We start from the raw sequence: 17723 nt of genomic DNA, 5'->3' as shown, positions 1-17723 counted from the left end.
AGGCTTCAATGTTGAAGTTACATAATTTGGCATACCCAACTACCTTATTAACCATGTTAAAGATTATTATGTACTGACCGTTTACAATTCAGTAGTTAGACTCAGCATTGGTCAGTGCACCATGGTTGAGCAAATTGCCACATGAGATCTAAGCTGTGGTAATATGCAGTGCAGGACTCTCACTGGAATATAAATTACAGTTGGCAGATCGCGTACACACTTTGCATAATGGCAACCCTCACTACCCATAGCCATGGCACTACATATTGTTGGCAGCCTTGTTGCCCACAGAGATGACAGATTGCTACTGAATGACACTGATCCCTCCTCAAGTTATCCAGTATGCCAAGCACGGAACAACAATGGCCATCTTGCCCCCCTCTTTGTCAGGCCACCACTGAGCAGCACCCAACTCACCAGAGGTTCCCTGACACGCCATGTTCAGAGCATTGGCAGTCATTTTGCCCTTCTATCCTGCATACCTACCCGATGACACCCATTGCCACCACAGCATGTCATTGAGCCCACCCGACTGTGCCACACCTCGCATAGCTGATGGTAACAGATGGTATGATACCACCTACACTGCAGGATATGAAAAACACCCAACAGATCGCATAGTGGCTCTGGTTTCATGCCCACTTTGGCACCACCGCACGCAAGTGTTCCCAGCCCTGCCAACATCCAAATACCTCCCACAACCTTCACTAGGCATCAGAGGCCACACCATTACCCAAGTTCATCACTCACTGTACCTGGCAAATCAAACCAGTTCGCCCCACCCACCCCTCCACAACAGCTTCCTGCTCTGTGGGTGAGATCATCACACCAAACACCACTTTTTGTTGGCTTGGGGTCCAAAATTATACGATTCTGGATACCAACATCGTGGCCCTGACTCTGCACTTACACTATGAGTGGCAAATGGATTGATTATCACAACTTATGGAATTGTCACCCACAACATTGATATTGCAGTGGACAAGACCTCGGAGGTGACCAAAACTTCACGTGGACATTCCTACACACCAACGTGAATGAACTACTGACTGGGGCCGATTTCCTATGCCAGTTCCATCTACACCCAGATTTTCAGGAAGGGCTACTGCTCTGTGGATCAAATAATATCGCCATTGAGGGTACTATCAGACGACCACATATATCAGCTACATCACAGCACAAGGACACCTACGTTTCATTGGGACACAAGGCTCCATCTGCTATGGTCCTCCACCAGGAATCAGCTGACAGCAACTGATCATCCGTACATTGAAGCCAGGAATGAGCACCTCGCACTACAAGAGAATAACGCATCCCATCACAGGTTACTGTACAAGTGTCACAACCAGCTAGCGGAGGCTAGACTGCAACTTACGCCCGACATCGCTTCAATCTGCTTGAGTCTTCATGAACATTGCCCAGTCACCATCAGCAAACACCTTTCTTTGGTAAATGTTACACAGGATCCAACTGGTGACAGTGCAGCAAGTGTTTGTGCAATAAAAAAATTATTACAAACACGTTCGTTCTTGTTGGTGACTGTACACAGAATTGAAATGACAGAGGGACACTCCTGACAAAGCCACAGTTGGTGAGTTGCTTGAGATGGCCATTATCAACCCTTCAAACAGCCCTTGGACCTGGGCTTCACCAATACATATGGCCCACACAAAAAGCGGTATATTCTGGATGTGCAGGGACTATAGGGTACTCAACATTCGGACAATCCCCGAGCGCTGCCCGGCCCCTGATATACAGGACTTAACACACTTGTTATCAAGCACAACGATCTGCAGCATCGTAGACTGCTGAAATGCGTATTTGCAAATACCAAGGGTTGCTGAAGATGTTTCTAAAACTGCCATTATCATCCCCTCCGGGTTATTTTAATATCTGTTCATGCAATTCAGATTAAAAAATGCAGCTCAAACATGGCAGATATTCATCAACTCAGCTGTACACAAATTCAGTTCTGTTTCCCGTATGTGAAAAACATACTGTTATTCTCTGCTATGCCCAAAGAGCATGAAGACCACATCTGACAGGCTGTCCATACCTTAGAACAGCTAGCTGTTATTATCAGTATTGAAGAAGACCACTTGGATCAGCAGATTGTAACTTTCCTAGGACATTCAATTTCATCACCGCGGATCAGGCCAACAGAAGAGAGCACTGAATTCATACAGCTCACTCCCAGGCCTACGACCTACTACAAGGAGCTATGCAGATTTGTAGGAATGATGCATTTCTACTGGCACTACACTCCATGGGCAACCAAAATCCAGGCACCCCTCACTAACTCCCTTTCCGCAAACAACACTACGGGCAGCCGAACTGTCCATGGTTGGAAGAGATGTTACAAGCGTTCCAGACACACCCTAACACAAAAGAAAGACACACCACAAAGGAATTAACCAAATGGACAGAAATCAGTAGATTCAATGTACATGTACAGACAAACAGATAGTTACAATCACAGAAAACATTGATGATTTATTCAAGAGAAAGGGCTTCACAAATCAAGTAAGTCAATAACAGTTTGTTCCATCTGTGGCCCTTATGAATGCATTTATTCGGCTTGGTATTGATTTACGGAGTTGTTGGATGTCTTCCTGAGGAATGTCATGCCAAATTCTGTCCAATTGGTGTATTAGATTGTCATAACCCCAAGCTGGCTGGAGGAACCTGTCTAGAATGCTCCAGATGTTCTCAATTGTGGAGAGATCTGACAATCTTGCCTGCCAAGGTAGGGTTTGGCAAACATGAAGACAAGCAGTAGAAACTCTCGCCATTTGTGGACGGACGTTATCTTGCTGAAATACAAGCCCAGATTTGCTTGTCCCGAATGGCAACAAAACAGGGTATGGAATATCGTTGAAGTAGTGCTGCGCTGTAAGGATGCTGTGGATGAGCCCAGACTCTCATTGACTGTAGTAGAATTGTCTTCAGTGACGAGTCCCATTGTGAACAGAGCCCAGATGGCCAGCAAAGATATGTCTGTAGATGCCCTGGACTACAGTGGGACACCAACCCATTGCCCGCCATATGGTCCGACAACCAGGAGTGGTGGTCTGGGGTGTCATTTCTTTTCATAGCAGGACCCCTTTGGTTGTTTCCCGCAGCATCCTTACAGCGCAGCAGTAAGTGGATGATATTCTATGTGCGTTTTGTTGCTCTTTATAGCAAGCCACCCTGGGCTTACATTTCAGCAAGATAACACCTGCCCACACATGGTGAGAGTTTCTACTACTTGTCTTTGTGCTTGCCGAACCCTGTCTTGGTCATTAAGGTTGTCAGATCTCTCTCCAGTTGAGAACATCTGTAAGATTATGGGCAGGGTCCTCTAACCAGCTTGGGACTTTGAGGGTCTAATGCACCATTTAGTCAGAATTTGGCACAATATCTTGCAGGAGAACTTCCAATAGCTCTATCTATTAATGCCAAGCTGAATACCAGCTTCATAAGGACCAGAGGTGGACCAATACGTTATTGATTGGCTCAATTTGTGAAGCTTTTTCTCTTGAATAAATCATCCAGTTTTTTCTGAGATTGTACTCATTTGTGTAATAAAACAGTCTGTACAGAGAACCATGAGCCTAGACCACCCCTCTCCAATAGCCGACCGGTTGACCAGTACTGACGCTAGTGACACTGCCATCAACACTGTCCTACAGCAAGGAGCTGAGGGTCCAGTGAATGCACAAGGAAAAGACAATCATTTACATGAACTCTAAAAGGTGACCCCAACACTGGCCTGTGACTTGAACAAATAAGGTTACCCAACTCTAGTGTCAAACTATGGTGTGACTCTTCACATAGCAGATCACGCCCATTGATCTCCATGCTATTTAGGGAATTAATGTTTAACAACTTCACAACCTGTCACACCCTGCAGTTCACCCCACCATGATGTTTATTACCAAATCTCTTTTTTGGCTGGGATCACAGAAGACTGCAGAAAATAAGCGAGGACCTGTGTTCCATGCCAGTGTAGCAGGAATGGACAGCACACACTCCACCCACAAGGCATATTTCCTGTACTGAAAGGACATTTCCAGCATGTGCACGTGGACCTAGCTGGCCCTTACCTGAGGCCAAAGGATATAAATACATTCCATCGCCCATTGATCGCATGACCCATAGGGTAGAAGCAATCCCTTTAGATGATGTAGCAACTGAAACAGAGGCAAGGACTTTCATTAACATCTAGATTTTCCATTTCAGTTTCCTCCTATTTATACCATACAGTGAGGAGCAACAATTGGAATCCCTCCTCTTTGCTGAGCTGTGCAAACTGTGCAGCTTTCAATGATTTCACACCGTGGCCTACCACCCACAGAGCAACAGGTTAGTGGGAAGATGGCATTGGACATTGAAGGCCGCTTTAATGTGCCACAATACACAATGGCCAACTGCTCTACCCTGAGTTCTGCTAGGCACCTGGGCAGCATGCAAAGATGCCCTGAAGTTGTTGCTTGCAGAGGCACTATATGGCAAATGGTTTACCCTCCCAGCGGACTTTCCCTTATCTTCCCCACCATTAACGCAAGCAGAACTACGTTTGCTTGTACAGAACATCCAACACTACATTAACAACACTCACATTCTTGCCTCACACGCAACGGCTATGACCTATCTTGGTCAACAAGAGGCTAAGCGATTGCTCTCGTGTAATGCTTGGTGATGATGCAGTCTGCAACTGACTGTAGCAACCATACATGGGCCCGTACAAAGTACTCCAGTGGGGGAACAAACATTTTCTATACTACTGAAAGACAAACCCACAACAGTATCTGTCCGCCATCTCAAACCTGCTTGTATCCTAACAGAAGAGCAGGATGAAGATCTTTCCACCCCTCTTATGTCAACCTCTCCCATACCCAACACTTCCTGTGTGGATCGTCAGACCTACACGACAGCTTCAACACCAGGACTGGAGAGATGTCCACATATCACACATATCGCAGATGGTGACTTTCCCCACTCCTTCTGTGGCAGATTCCTTCAGCCCCTCATCATTTCTACGGGACTACATGCAGCAGTCAACAGCAGGCCACCTCCCCCACCCCACCCCTCACCTATGCGGTGCTCTGCATTGGTAAGGGGGAGGGGGGTATGCTCTTTGATGGCATTGATCTTCAGGATTGACTCTGTCCAACATATTGGCTGCAGCAGCTATGAACATGTTTTATCTGTAACCAAAAATATGATCTTTTTTCATTAGTTACCATTTGTCTTTTGTGTGGTAGGTAATCACAGTAACATGTTTTGTATCCATTCAGTGTATAATAGTTGCAATAAAGTGTGGAATTCTTTGCCAAGGTGTCCGTACATCATTCCACCCAACCCCCAGCTACCAAGGATTCACACAGTTTTAACAAAGTAGGAACATGCCTGCATGAAATTCCAAATTGTTGTGATTCTGTAAATGAAATACAATAAACAACATTTCACTTTAGAGAATATTTAATTAATCCTAATAGTGTTAGTTGAAAATTAATAACTTCAAAAGGAATAAACACAAACATAAATATGAGAATACAAGATAAATTACCTGAGAATGCCGTATTTGCTACTGGCCATTTGTATTAAACTAATATGCCAGAATAGAAAATTTCCCCTTAGGGACTAAATGTGTCAGGCATGTAAGCATGAGAATCCCAATGTCCCTGAAGATGCTGGTACAAGATGTTTGCTTATCAACTTTACTTAATGTTTATACTGCAAACCTCTGTAGAATAAATACTTCATCACAGGTAGCTGCATGTCCCCAGAACATTATTGTGTGGAATAAGAGTATGTTTGCAATCCCTTCTGCAGGTCGACACAGTTAGAGAGACTTATAAGTGCAAAGTAGGCAGAACTGAGCTTTTTCTTTAACTTTTCCTCGTGATGGTGCTACCGCTGTTTATTACCTGCAAAACCCCACACACGTAAGATGGAAAGGATAGATTCTACTCACTACATAGAGGAAGCATTGAGTTGCAGACAGGCACAATGAAAAAGGCTACTAAAATATCAAAGCTTTTAGACAAATTTGTGACACAGTGGCCGTGTGTGTGTGTGTGTGTGTGTGTGTGTGTGTGTGTGTGTGTGTGTGTGTGTGTGTGTGTGTGTGTGTGTTAGTTTTCCTCATCAGAAGAAGGACTTTGTCCAAATGCATTAAATATTTTAGTAATATTTTTTGTAGTGCCTCTCTGTGACTCAGTGTCTCTTCTTTAAGGTGAATAGCAATCTATTCTTTCCATATTGTTGTTACTCTATCTTGGACTTTCCATTATTTGAACTTCACACATGGTATTTCAGCTAGTGTATTCCCATTGATCCCTACTTCTGGAATTTATTTTTATTTGTTAAGAATATCATAACATTAATCTTTGTAAAAGTAACAATTTACTGTCAACTAGTTGTAAGCCTTTTGCATGATTACCCTGACTGTGTCTGGTATACAGGATTGGGCCCTTCATCAGTATACTCTTGTCTTCAGCAAGATCACAATTATCAAGGAGCCCTGCAGTATCCCTGTGAAATCATTTGTACAAGTCAAAAACAGGAGTGGGCAAAGCACTAAACATTATGAGACACCATATTTAATGTTTCCCTTATCAGAATTCAGGCCGCTTCTTGTTGTAGCATTTGTTAATGTGACAATCTGTTTTCTATTATTAAAGTATGACTCCATCCATGGAAAAGAGAGCCTTTTACACCGGAACTATTTAGTTTCCATAGTACAATTCTATGCAATGCACAACTGAAGGTCTTGACAAGATCATAGAAAATACTTTGGTTGAAATACTTTCCTCTCCAAAACAGTTGTTACTTTCCAGTGACCTTGTTTTCCCAGTCTCTTTGGCTGTTGATTTGGTAAATCTGATGTTTTCTGGTGGAGTCTGCAGTGCCTGTCTGAGTAAATAACGGATCTGTTTTCATTAGTCCATTTTTTCTTTTCTGCGTTTTCAGCTATTGTTAGGAAGAATTTGTTGAGTTTAGTTGCTAATGAGTTGAATTTATTGTTAATTGTCTCACAGCTACTGTCATTTCTGTACTAAGTTTATTTGTTTCATGCCAATAATATTTCAAACCATATTTTTTCTGTTCTTTGAATTTTGTGCATTGCTGACATTTTTTGCTGTTTTGATAACATAGTGAAGAATTTTTCCAAGTTTACAGTAAATAAAGTTTTTGCTTCATGGCAAATGTTAGTCATCATTTTCTTCACTTTCCACTCTTTTTGGCTTTGGTCGAGTATAAAGAAAAACTTGATTCTTATTGTTTTTAGTATCTTTGTAGGAAAAAATTAAATTTCTCATCAACATTGTGCACCTCATTACCTTCTTCCCATTGGTCATCCAGTAAATTCTCTCTGAATAGTATGGCTGAATCAACATCTATAACTGTGAAACTGTAGAATTCCCATGTTAGCCAAACCTGATTGGTAGGGGTAAGATTGTTAATTTTAAAATGAGTTGTCCAGCACTATTTTGCCACATCTTTCCATTCTTGTTGGTAGTCTTATTGTAGGGACCATATGAAAGATTGACATCATTAACTCCAGGTGCTGTAAGTCAGTACTACTCAAAATGAAATCGGTATTGAAAGCTCCACTTCCAGTGACTACCCATTTACTTCTCTTAAGTCTTAGCAATGTCCAATCTCTTAGCTAGACAGAGTTCAAAATCTTTGTTGTTGAAGCCTGAAAACCACCAAAACTGCTCTGCTGCATGTTCCCAAACATGTTACTGCATGAAGTGCTTTGTCCTCCATGGTGTAGCAGTTGTAGACACTGGCTAGCGACACACAGGTCACAGATTCCCACCTCCTGCAATTATTTCTCATTTGATAATTATGATCTCTTGGGCCACAACTGTCAAGACAACATCCAAGGTTCTCACTGGCACTAATTCAACCAGCTCCTTTGCCAATTCAGTCACCGTGCAGAAAAATGTACACTCTGAGAACAGAGAATAGCACTTCAGTACATTTCCATTGTCGATGTCCTTATCACTTCGTGTGCTGCTGTAAAGAAGAAGAGTTTTTAGCAGCTATTATGGTGCAAGGTATCTAACAGCAGAGCTGTTCTGTGGATACCAAGAAACTACAAATGATTATTGCTCATCTGTGGACTGAAACCTCTTGCTTATCTTGATCGAGACCGCTTTCCAAACTGCCACAGTCATTGTTTGTCACCGTTCAGAGGGAAATCCTCTCTCCCAGCCATCAAAATCAGGAAAATTAAACAAGGTTATCAGTATGGAGGTGAGGCTATCACTGTTAAAAATCACCCAGGGATGACAGTTGCCAAGTCATCAGAAGATATCATTATTGACTGACCTATCCACGCACTAATCGCTTCCTAGATATCATTTTCTGTGATGCTGCATACTTATCACCACTGTCAGAACGAAACAATGTTTCGAGATTCAAAGATCTGTTTGCTGACAGTTGTAAATGGAAAAATACATCCAGCTGACAGGAACCTGTGTTCATGCACTAGTCACTTCCTAGGTATCATTTTCTGTGATGCTACATACTTATCACCACTGTCAGAATCAAACTATGTTTTGAGATTCGAGATCTGTCTGCTGATGGTTGTAAATGGAAAAATACCTCCAGCTGACAGGCGTCACAGATAATCATAGACTGTGGAATATTAGAGCTTCAGATTGATGAAGTTAGAGATCTCAAGGTCATACAATGATTGCTCTGGCTGATTGTCTATCACTGAAGACACATTTATACTACCATCTACAAGCTGAGTTATAGTCAGCTGTCTGGATGCTCAGTTAAGTACTCTGCTTCACCAAAGAGATTTGTATGTCAATGATGATCACAACCATCACAAGTGGACAAAGAGATCTTTGAGTCACCAGTTGCCATGAACAGTGGTAACTCTTCCCTAAGGGGATGTGCTTAGAGACATTGAACCAGTCCTGGAAGGTCCACTCAATGGCCGTGCTTCGCTATCTTTATTGACTACTCACTGAAGGAATCTACTGTCCAGCCACCAGAAGGTTGCCACCTGACCGAGGAAAAGATTGTCTATTCTGCATAAATTTTTGAGAGTGTTCAAGTCTTACTCCAGAAACAAGCAGGCTGGATGTCCCAATGTGGAGCATTTTGTCAACAGCAGAAATCATGACTCCATCACTAGATATTTGTAAATGGTATCTCCTGCTGAATGATAGATAATTCATAAAAAGGCACTGTCTGATGACGATATTCATGCTTCAGAGTGCCTTTGGTCCTTGCGAAGAAGACAGGTGGTGCATCGCGTTTTTCCATCAATTACCAATAGTTGAACAGTATCATTCCAAAGAATATATACCCACTGCCACAAATTGATGACATCTTTGACTCTGAAAGGAGCGAATTATTTCTCATCTATTTTTATACAATCTGGCTACTGACAGATAAAGATTGAGAGGAAAAGACTGCTTCAAAGGACATAACGGGTTCTGTGAGTGCAAAATATACTGTTTGATGTGGCTAACACTCCGGCCACCTTCGAAACGTGGATAATCTGCTTTTACATTTTAAATGGACAATACTGATAAACTACTCAAAAACACATATTCTGGTTTTTCTACCTGACTAAATTGACTCAGAAGAGTTCATGTAAGAACTTCATTGAAAATACTGTCATTTTGAGATAGATTGAAGGAATTATACTTCATAAAATAATGTGAAACATGAAAGCTGAGATACTGAAATCCTATGTTTATGGAACCACTTATCCTCTGCAAACCAAAATCATTGGATGGATGGAAAAGGTGGTGAGTGTTGAAATGGTCAAGTAATAGTCACAAATACTTTTTCAAGGGACATTAATCTTATCTTTTATTTAATATTCTTCTCTTCTTTTTAAAGGTGCTAGTTTTCTGCATTTTTCTCATTTTTCCTGTGGATCCCTAAAACATCTTAACTCAAGAGCTGAAAACTAAATACTGCATTTTTCACTAGAGTATTTTCAAAATTTTTTCATTGTTATACAGTCACCATGGTACCGATAACATATTTGGTTTCTTGGATAACATTATCAAGAAAATAGTACTCATTGTTAAATTTTCATAGTATTGGTAGGCATTATTTTCTAACGTATTTTTGTTTGTTTCTTGCTAAGATTTCTAAACTGATAAGGCCTGAATTAGATGATATAATTTATTTATTTATTCTAATATTTCAGGGGTATCTCATTACTAACCGTGAAATAATCTCTGCAGACATAGAAGACTTTGAATATACACCTAAACCAGAATTTGAGGGACTCTTTACAATTTTTAATGAACCTGATGAAGCTGGGTTGTTGCAGAGATTTTTTGACCACATCCTTGATATCAAGCCACACATTTTTGTTACCTACAACGGTGACTTTTTTGACTGGCCATTTGTTGAAGCAAGAGCTGCAGTTCATGAACTAGATATGAAACAGCAAATTGGATTTTCGTGTAATAGAGACGGTGTATATGCTTGCCGACCTGCGATGCATATGGACTGTCTGTGGTATGATAGTTTTTGTAACATTATGATTTCTTATTAAACTGTTCTTATTAAAATGTTTCTTATTAAACTTGATAATACAAATTAAGAACAAACTTTTATTATTTTGTATGTATTTGTTACTCGTAGAGTGAAGTGTATAGACTGAAAAAAAAGTTGCAGAAAATTACAGTCTTTATTTACAAAGTAGCTAAACTGAATCTGACAGCTGTTAACATGTAGCAAATATTGCACATGTTCAGAGATTGCTCATTATTTGGACCAAGCTTAGGCAGATTTTTATTTAAAAGAGTCAGTTACAGAAATGGTGTATCAGGTTTTCTCCAGTGAAATTTGATTATCAGCACTTTCGTAAACAGTGATGAATATGGTACCATGCAGAAACAAGTAGTCACGTTACCATATATAATTTGACACATGCATCACAAACATAAATATTCATGTAGAAATAAAAAAGAATAATATCAGTTTCTGACCCACGTTCGTCTCAAAACACAAAATTTATGTGAGAAAATTGTTAAAATTACAAAGAGGCAGAGTGGCTGGCCAGTACTTTTGGAAATGAAAATCGTAATACTGTCAATAGAAACATTAAAGTATCAAGAAGTAATCATACTATTCAAATCTTATACTAGGTGTCTGTCTTAAGAGTAGTTAAGCACATTTTCTTTAGTGTTTTGGCAGATTTTTGTAATTTCAGTTTTTCAATGCATATATGAAATCAAACCAACAAATACTGCTCAGCCCACATTTCATGCAACATTATTTCGCCACAGATTCTGTGCCTGATTTGTCCAGTCTTGTGTGCCGCCCACTACATTGCTATCCTGTCTGGTACCCACATATAGTAGCACTACTCAGTTGCTGCTGAAATACTGGTTATTCCTTGTGATTCTTTGTCCTTGTTTATAGATGTTGTTAAATGGAATTTTACACTTTTCTGATAAGGGATTTTCTATCTAATGGGTGCATAAAATTTTACTTTAAAAACATTTTGCATGGAAAGAGAACCATTTAGCTGTGATGAGCAGAATTTGTTTTGGTTGACTTTACCTTGACACTGGAAAAATGAAATTGCAGATATATGCCAAAACATCAGAAAAATCATCAGTGACACTTAAGGGATACACTCAGTATGTTTCCTCTGTTGAGAGGAAAGAGTGATTGGTCGAAAGGGTAATAGATTACTCAGTCCGTATGTTGAGAGGGTCCCTCCTGTTGTGGGTCTCCCCTCATTTTCATAATAGCTGAATTAGATCTCTCTCAACCTAATGTCTGAGTGACTTGCCTTCACTTTCCTGCATACCCCAACCAGTTCCTCTTTGACCCCTGAAGAAGGAACATACAAATTCCAAAAGTTTGGATTAGTATTTTTTATTTTAAGTGTTTCTGTTGTCCTGTACAAGGAATTTTGCTCTCTTGCCAGTAAGTATTAGCCGGACATTTCATCTTTTTTTTTAATGTTCACAAATTGCATAACCTTCTAAACTTTTCAAGTTAATTGAGAGCCATAGAAACGGGTCTTTTCTGAATGTACTTCTGACAAAAATGCGATTCTGGTAGCCGGAGTCGTAGATTTTTGTGTTTGTGTGGTGATATTTTCATACAAACCTTAATCCTCCAACACATAGTTTCTTTTATCAAACTGAGAAGTGAAGTGTCAGTTTTCATAGATTTTGTTTTAACTGTTTTAATATAGCGAAATATTTGCTTAAAAGTGTTCATCCTCTATTTCACCACTTAGTGGCTGAATTTCCAAAAACAGTGAAACACGTATTTATCTATCTCTAACCAAGAAACCAAATTCAAATTTTCATAGATTTATCTTTAAAAATGTTTTCATAATCAAAGAATTTCATAAAACATTTCATCCTCTATTTTAAAACATTTCATCCCCTATTTCACCACCTTAGGGGTTGGATTTCGAAAACACTGTAACAAATTTTTTTTGTTTTATTTGTAACCGAGAAGTCAAATACCAATTTTCATGGATGTAGCTTTAAAACTACTCTCATAGTTCTTTAATGATGTCTTATCTTCAAAAAAACCTTTCATTCCTTATTTCGCCACCATGGGCGTTTAATTTCAAAAAATGCTGAAATGTGTGTGTGTGTTTTTTTTAATTTCTGACCAAGAAACTAAATACCAATTTTTATTGCCTAGCTTCAAAATTTCCGTAATATTGACATTTTTCAAAAAACTTTCACCACATATTTCACCGCTTTGGAAGTGGAATTGTAAAAAGTCCCTTCTTAAATGACACCTACAGTATGTCAGCAGTCTCTGCAAATTTCAAGTTTCTGTCCTTAGTAGTTTAGGCTGGGCAGTGATGAGCCAGTGAGTGAGTGAGTGAGTCAGATGTTGCCTTTTATATTTAATGAATGTGAGCTTAACGTGCAATGTTTTTTTCTGCTTATGTGGATGCTGTGAATATGAAATTTTAATATGGGTGTCAATAATCAGATTTACTTAAAACAGGGCTGTAGACTAAGTAATGATTGTGTTAATGCCACATTTTCAGAATATTACTGATTTATAAGTAATAGGTTGATATCAAATATTAAATTGTATGTACATGTTTAGAAAATGAAGGAAGGAAATCTGGACTGAATAGTAAACATGATTTTCTTCCAGTTGGGTGAAACGTGATTCATATCTCCCTGTGGGCTCCCAGAATTTGAAAGCAGTGGCCAAGGCAAAACTGCGTTATGATCCTGTAGAGTTGGATCCGGAGGATATGTGCCGACTTGCTTCAGAACAACCGCAAGTCTTGTCCAACTATTCAGTGTCAGATGCAGTTGCCACATATTACCTGTACATGAAGTATGTTCATCCCTTCATATTTGCTCTGTGCACTATTATTCCAATGGAACCTGATGAGGTGAGCAATATTTAAGCCTCATATGTTGCTAGTTGTGTTGACAGTTGATACTGGTATGTAATATACCTATTGTTTTCTGTCAAGTTAGGAAGAGGTCAGAGTTATTATAGCTTCTGATCAAATGTACGTTATTAGCCTTATTTTTGTGTTCATCCTCATTAATTCCCTGTTGGGGTTCTCTCTGAAGATTCTGACTCAGTACAACATGTGAAAATATTTATCCAAGGAATACTTAATTTATTAGTTTTCTTAATAATGTCCTATACAGATTAAACCTGAATTTTTGGCAATATACGTGGCAGAATAGTCCCAAATCAGTATTTGAACAGTTCACATTGTTACCTGTTACATGTCAATAAATAAATAAATAAATTGTTCAGTGCATTCCTGCTATATAGCATAGGAGACACACACACTTTTGGGACACAGTGATATACCAAATCCTGTAAATGAAAAATGGGAAGCGAAAAGGTCCCTTCAAGTGTTTAAGATTTGTAGTGTTAGGGAGACTCGCTGGTGGAATTCTTTAGAGTCCAATGCTACGTGCACTCCTGTATGAGACTGAAATACCAGTTAGCATACATGAAACATAGTACTTTTTTAAAACCTTCAGATGTTGTTGTAATCACATTAGAGACACATTAGAGAGATGACAAAATAGGAAATTGTAAAATATATTTTGTTCAGAATTATTAAGTTATCTGTAAGAGAGCCATCCCTTTATTTTAAAAAACAGTGCTCATTCAGTTATATGCAACAAATGGAGTATGAATTGTCTCAAAAGGAAAACTTAGTCAAGAAAACTACAAAATTATGAGACATAATTGCTGTCTAATGCATACCTACAGGAGGCAAAATATTTCATAATGCGGCAAATAACAGCTGTGGAAATTCCTGGATTTAATAACATATAAAGTAGGGCAAAGACAACACACATTTATAGCAAACTGATATGCAGTACATAGAAACACAAAACAGGAAACTATCAATATCAGCTTTTGAGCTCTTGCTTCATCTTTAGGAGAAGTAAGCATACCGTATTTACTCGAATCTAAGCCGCACTTTATTTCCGGTTTTTTGTAATCCAAAAAACCGACTGCGGCTTAGAATCGAGTGCAAAGTAAGCGGAAGTTCTGAAAAATGTTGGTAGGTGCCGCCACAACTAACTTCTGCCGTCGAATATATGTAGCGCTAGACAGGCATGCTTTGCAGTCACAAAGATAAATACTGGCGCCAAAACCTCTGCGTCAGTAAATAAATAAAAATAAAAAAAGTGGGAGACGAGCTTTTTTCTCCGCCCCGAGTTTCGACCACTGCATTTTCATACATTATCCAATGAAGGAAATACAAATTTCGTATTGTTCATCTTCGAATGTAGCAACATTTCAATGTACTACAAAATCCGACTGGCAAGACTGTTTGGGTGTTTGTCAATATGGGAAACTCTACGTCCTGAATTTTTTCCTACCTGTGAGAAGAGATGGTTGCTAATAGGAACTTTTATGAACTGTGAATCACATGCATTATTCTCTTCACCATAAGAATAATACGAATATAAACATTTTGTCATGTATTCTTTCGTGTTTGCAGCTGTCTTATTTAAATCCTGTCTGCCTAATAAACTACGAAACTAGAGTGAGACAACAGCAAACGCAGAAGAATACACATATCATCACATCATGTCATGTTTATATTCGTATTATTCTTATGCCTAATAGTGATACAGTCAGAAATGAAGCACGGCAATTGACTAGATTTTTAAATCTAAGATGACTCTAATTTCGGTGCAGAATGTAATGTTCTAAAAGAGGCGTCTACAAAGATTTTCAAACGGAGAAAATTTTTCGCTAAACTCTCGTTCAGAACATCTTCTATCATACGCAGTCTATTATTTGGTTCTTGTTTATCATTATCAAAGAAAGCGGCAGTGTAAGTAACAACAAATAGCAGTCTCTTGCCATTGTTTTGCTGATGAGACGACTCCTCCTTTTTTTTTTTTTTTTTTTTTTTTTTTTTTTTTTTTTTTTTTTTTTTTTTTTTAAAGCGGCGGTACCGTGCACAAAAGCAAGCAATGCGGCGAGCGGCGACAGGCCGTAAACACTCATTATCAGAAAGCGATAAACAATGGATGGCACAATACAGTAATGCATTTTCAGCTTAGAGTGACGTAAACAACTATAACAAAGAGAACGGCACTTATCAGATCAAAGAAAAATAAGCAATCAATTCGAAACAGACGAAGCACGTGAAAAAGGAAGGGTACCCAAAATACAGACGGAGCGCCTGACGCATAGCAATGGCTACCTGGTACAGCTTAACTGCTAAGCTTACGACTTGAATCAAAATACTGTAGCTGTATCGTCATTCATTCGACCTAAATTATGTCTCATATTATAATGGGCCAACTTTGTTTCGATTTGGAGGTGCGGCCTAAAACTTTTCTCTCACCTTGAATTTCGAGTCTCAAATTTCTGGTGCGGCTTAGATTCGGGAAAATTTTTTTTCCTTGATTTAGAGTCTCATTTTTCAGGTGCAGCTTAGATTCGAGTAAATACGGTATTCACACACACACACACACACACACACACACAATTTGTTATTTATTATTTACACACACAGGAACCAAGACACGCTCCTCCAGTGAGACTGATTGCTTGCTGGGGAGTGTGTGTCTGGGTGTGGTTGCATGTGTGAATGTGTGTAATTTTGCTGGAGAAAGAGCACAAGCTCCAATGTAGTGTGAGTACTGTTTTCTGTTGTGTGTTTCTATGCACCACACATCAGTACACTATAAATTAGTAGTTGCCTTTCCCTTATTTTACACACTAATACTGAGATAAACACACACAGAAAGAAACTATATGACACTGTCCTAGCTTTGGACATAACTATTCTTTCAATGGCGAGTGGGGAGAGGGATAGGTTGGAGAAGGATAAAGAAGAGGGACAGATCATTCAGACGATAGGATGTATTGAATATAGGAGTAAGTCAGATGCTGCAGTAATGTGCAGGAGGTGGACTTAAGAGAGAGTTGTTAACGATGATGTAAAGATTGCTCAGAAGTAAATGCAAGAAAATGGGAGAAAACCAAATGAAGTAGCCAAATAACATAAATTGTTAATAAGCAAGGGAAAATGATTGCTGAACAGGATTGTAAAAGAAGTGGAAAGAGATAATAGAACTGTTAAAAAAGATTAACAAACAAATAGAAAACTTGCCAAACAAAGAAAGTGGATCACTGAGTACAGAAAAAAGACCACTGAACAGAGGGATGGAGGTTGAGGGGGGGGGGGGGGGGGGGGGAAGGATCACTAAAGAAATAATCAAAATTGCTGAGTTCCTGTAGACAGATAAATTGGCTGGTGAAAGGATTTGCATAATACATATGGTAGAGCTGAAACAAGAGATGGTTGTTAAATGTACTATATTGCTGTTAAGCAGGCAAGATTGCAAGGAAAGCAAGAAAAATTGGCTAATGAACGAAAAAACAATCAGAAAATAGTGAGAGAAAACCATTCAAAAATAGAAGTGTGTCAAAAAACAATGAAAGTGTGCTGCAAAATAATGAAGAGAGACAACCACACACAAAATAGATTGCTAAACACTGTAAAAAGTATACGTTTGTTTGCATTGGCATCTTCCAAGACAGGACGCAGCATGTCATTCTCAGTGGAGAGAAGTCTTTCGAAGTAAGAGTGATTTCAGGTGTGCCGCAGAGGAGTGTCGTAGGACTGTTGCTATTCATGATATACATAAATGACCTTGTGGATAACATCGGAAGTTCACTGAGGCTTTTTGCGGATGATGCTATAGTATATCGAGAGGTTGTAACAATGGAAAATTGTACTGAAATGCAGGAGGATCTGCAACGAATTGACACATTGTGCAGGGAATGGCAATTGAATCTCAATGTAGACAAGTGTAATGTGCTGTGAATACATAGAAAGAAAGATCCTTTATCATTTAGCTACAAAATAGCAGGTCAGCAACTGGAAGCAGTTAATTCCATAAATTATCTGGGAGTAGGCATTAGGAGTGATTTAAAATGGTATGATCATATAAAGTTGATCGTCGGTAAAGCAGATGCCAGACTGAGATTCGGTGGAAGAATCCTAAGGAAATGCAATCCGAAAACAAAGGAAGTAGGTTACAGTACACTTGTTCACCCACAGCTTGAATATTGCTCACCAGTGTGGGATCCGTACCAGATAAGGTTGATAAAAGAGATAGAGAAGATCCAACAGAGAGCAGCGCGCTTTGTTACAGGATCATTTAGTAATCTCGAAAGCGTTACGGAGATGATAGATAAGCTCCAGTGGAAGACTCTACAGGACAGACACTCAG

The 17723-nt window shown here is 39.3% G+C and overlaps 1 protein-coding gene across 1 annotated transcript in view; it reads left to right on the top strand.

Moving 5' to 3' along the window:
• The window catches only part of LOC126481157 (DNA polymerase epsilon catalytic subunit 1), a 319986-nt gene that overhangs the window by 19971 nt on the left and 282292 nt on the right, over positions 1-17723 (top strand). The window contains exons 6-7 of the mRNA XM_050104726.1: positions 10184-10500; positions 13132-13378. Of these exons, the coding sequence (XP_049960683.1) occupies positions 10184-10500; positions 13132-13378 (564 nt within the window). The remainder of the gene's footprint in view (positions 1-10183; positions 10501-13131; positions 13379-17723) is intronic.

Source organism: Schistocerca serialis, chromosome 5 (assembly GCF_023864345.2).
Source record: "Schistocerca serialis cubense isolate TAMUIC-IGC-003099 chromosome 5, iqSchSeri2.2, whole genome shotgun sequence".
Classification (NCBI taxonomy): Eukaryota; Metazoa; Arthropoda; class Insecta; order Orthoptera; family Acrididae; genus Schistocerca; species Schistocerca serialis.
This window is presented reverse-complemented; position numbering and strand designations above follow the sequence as displayed.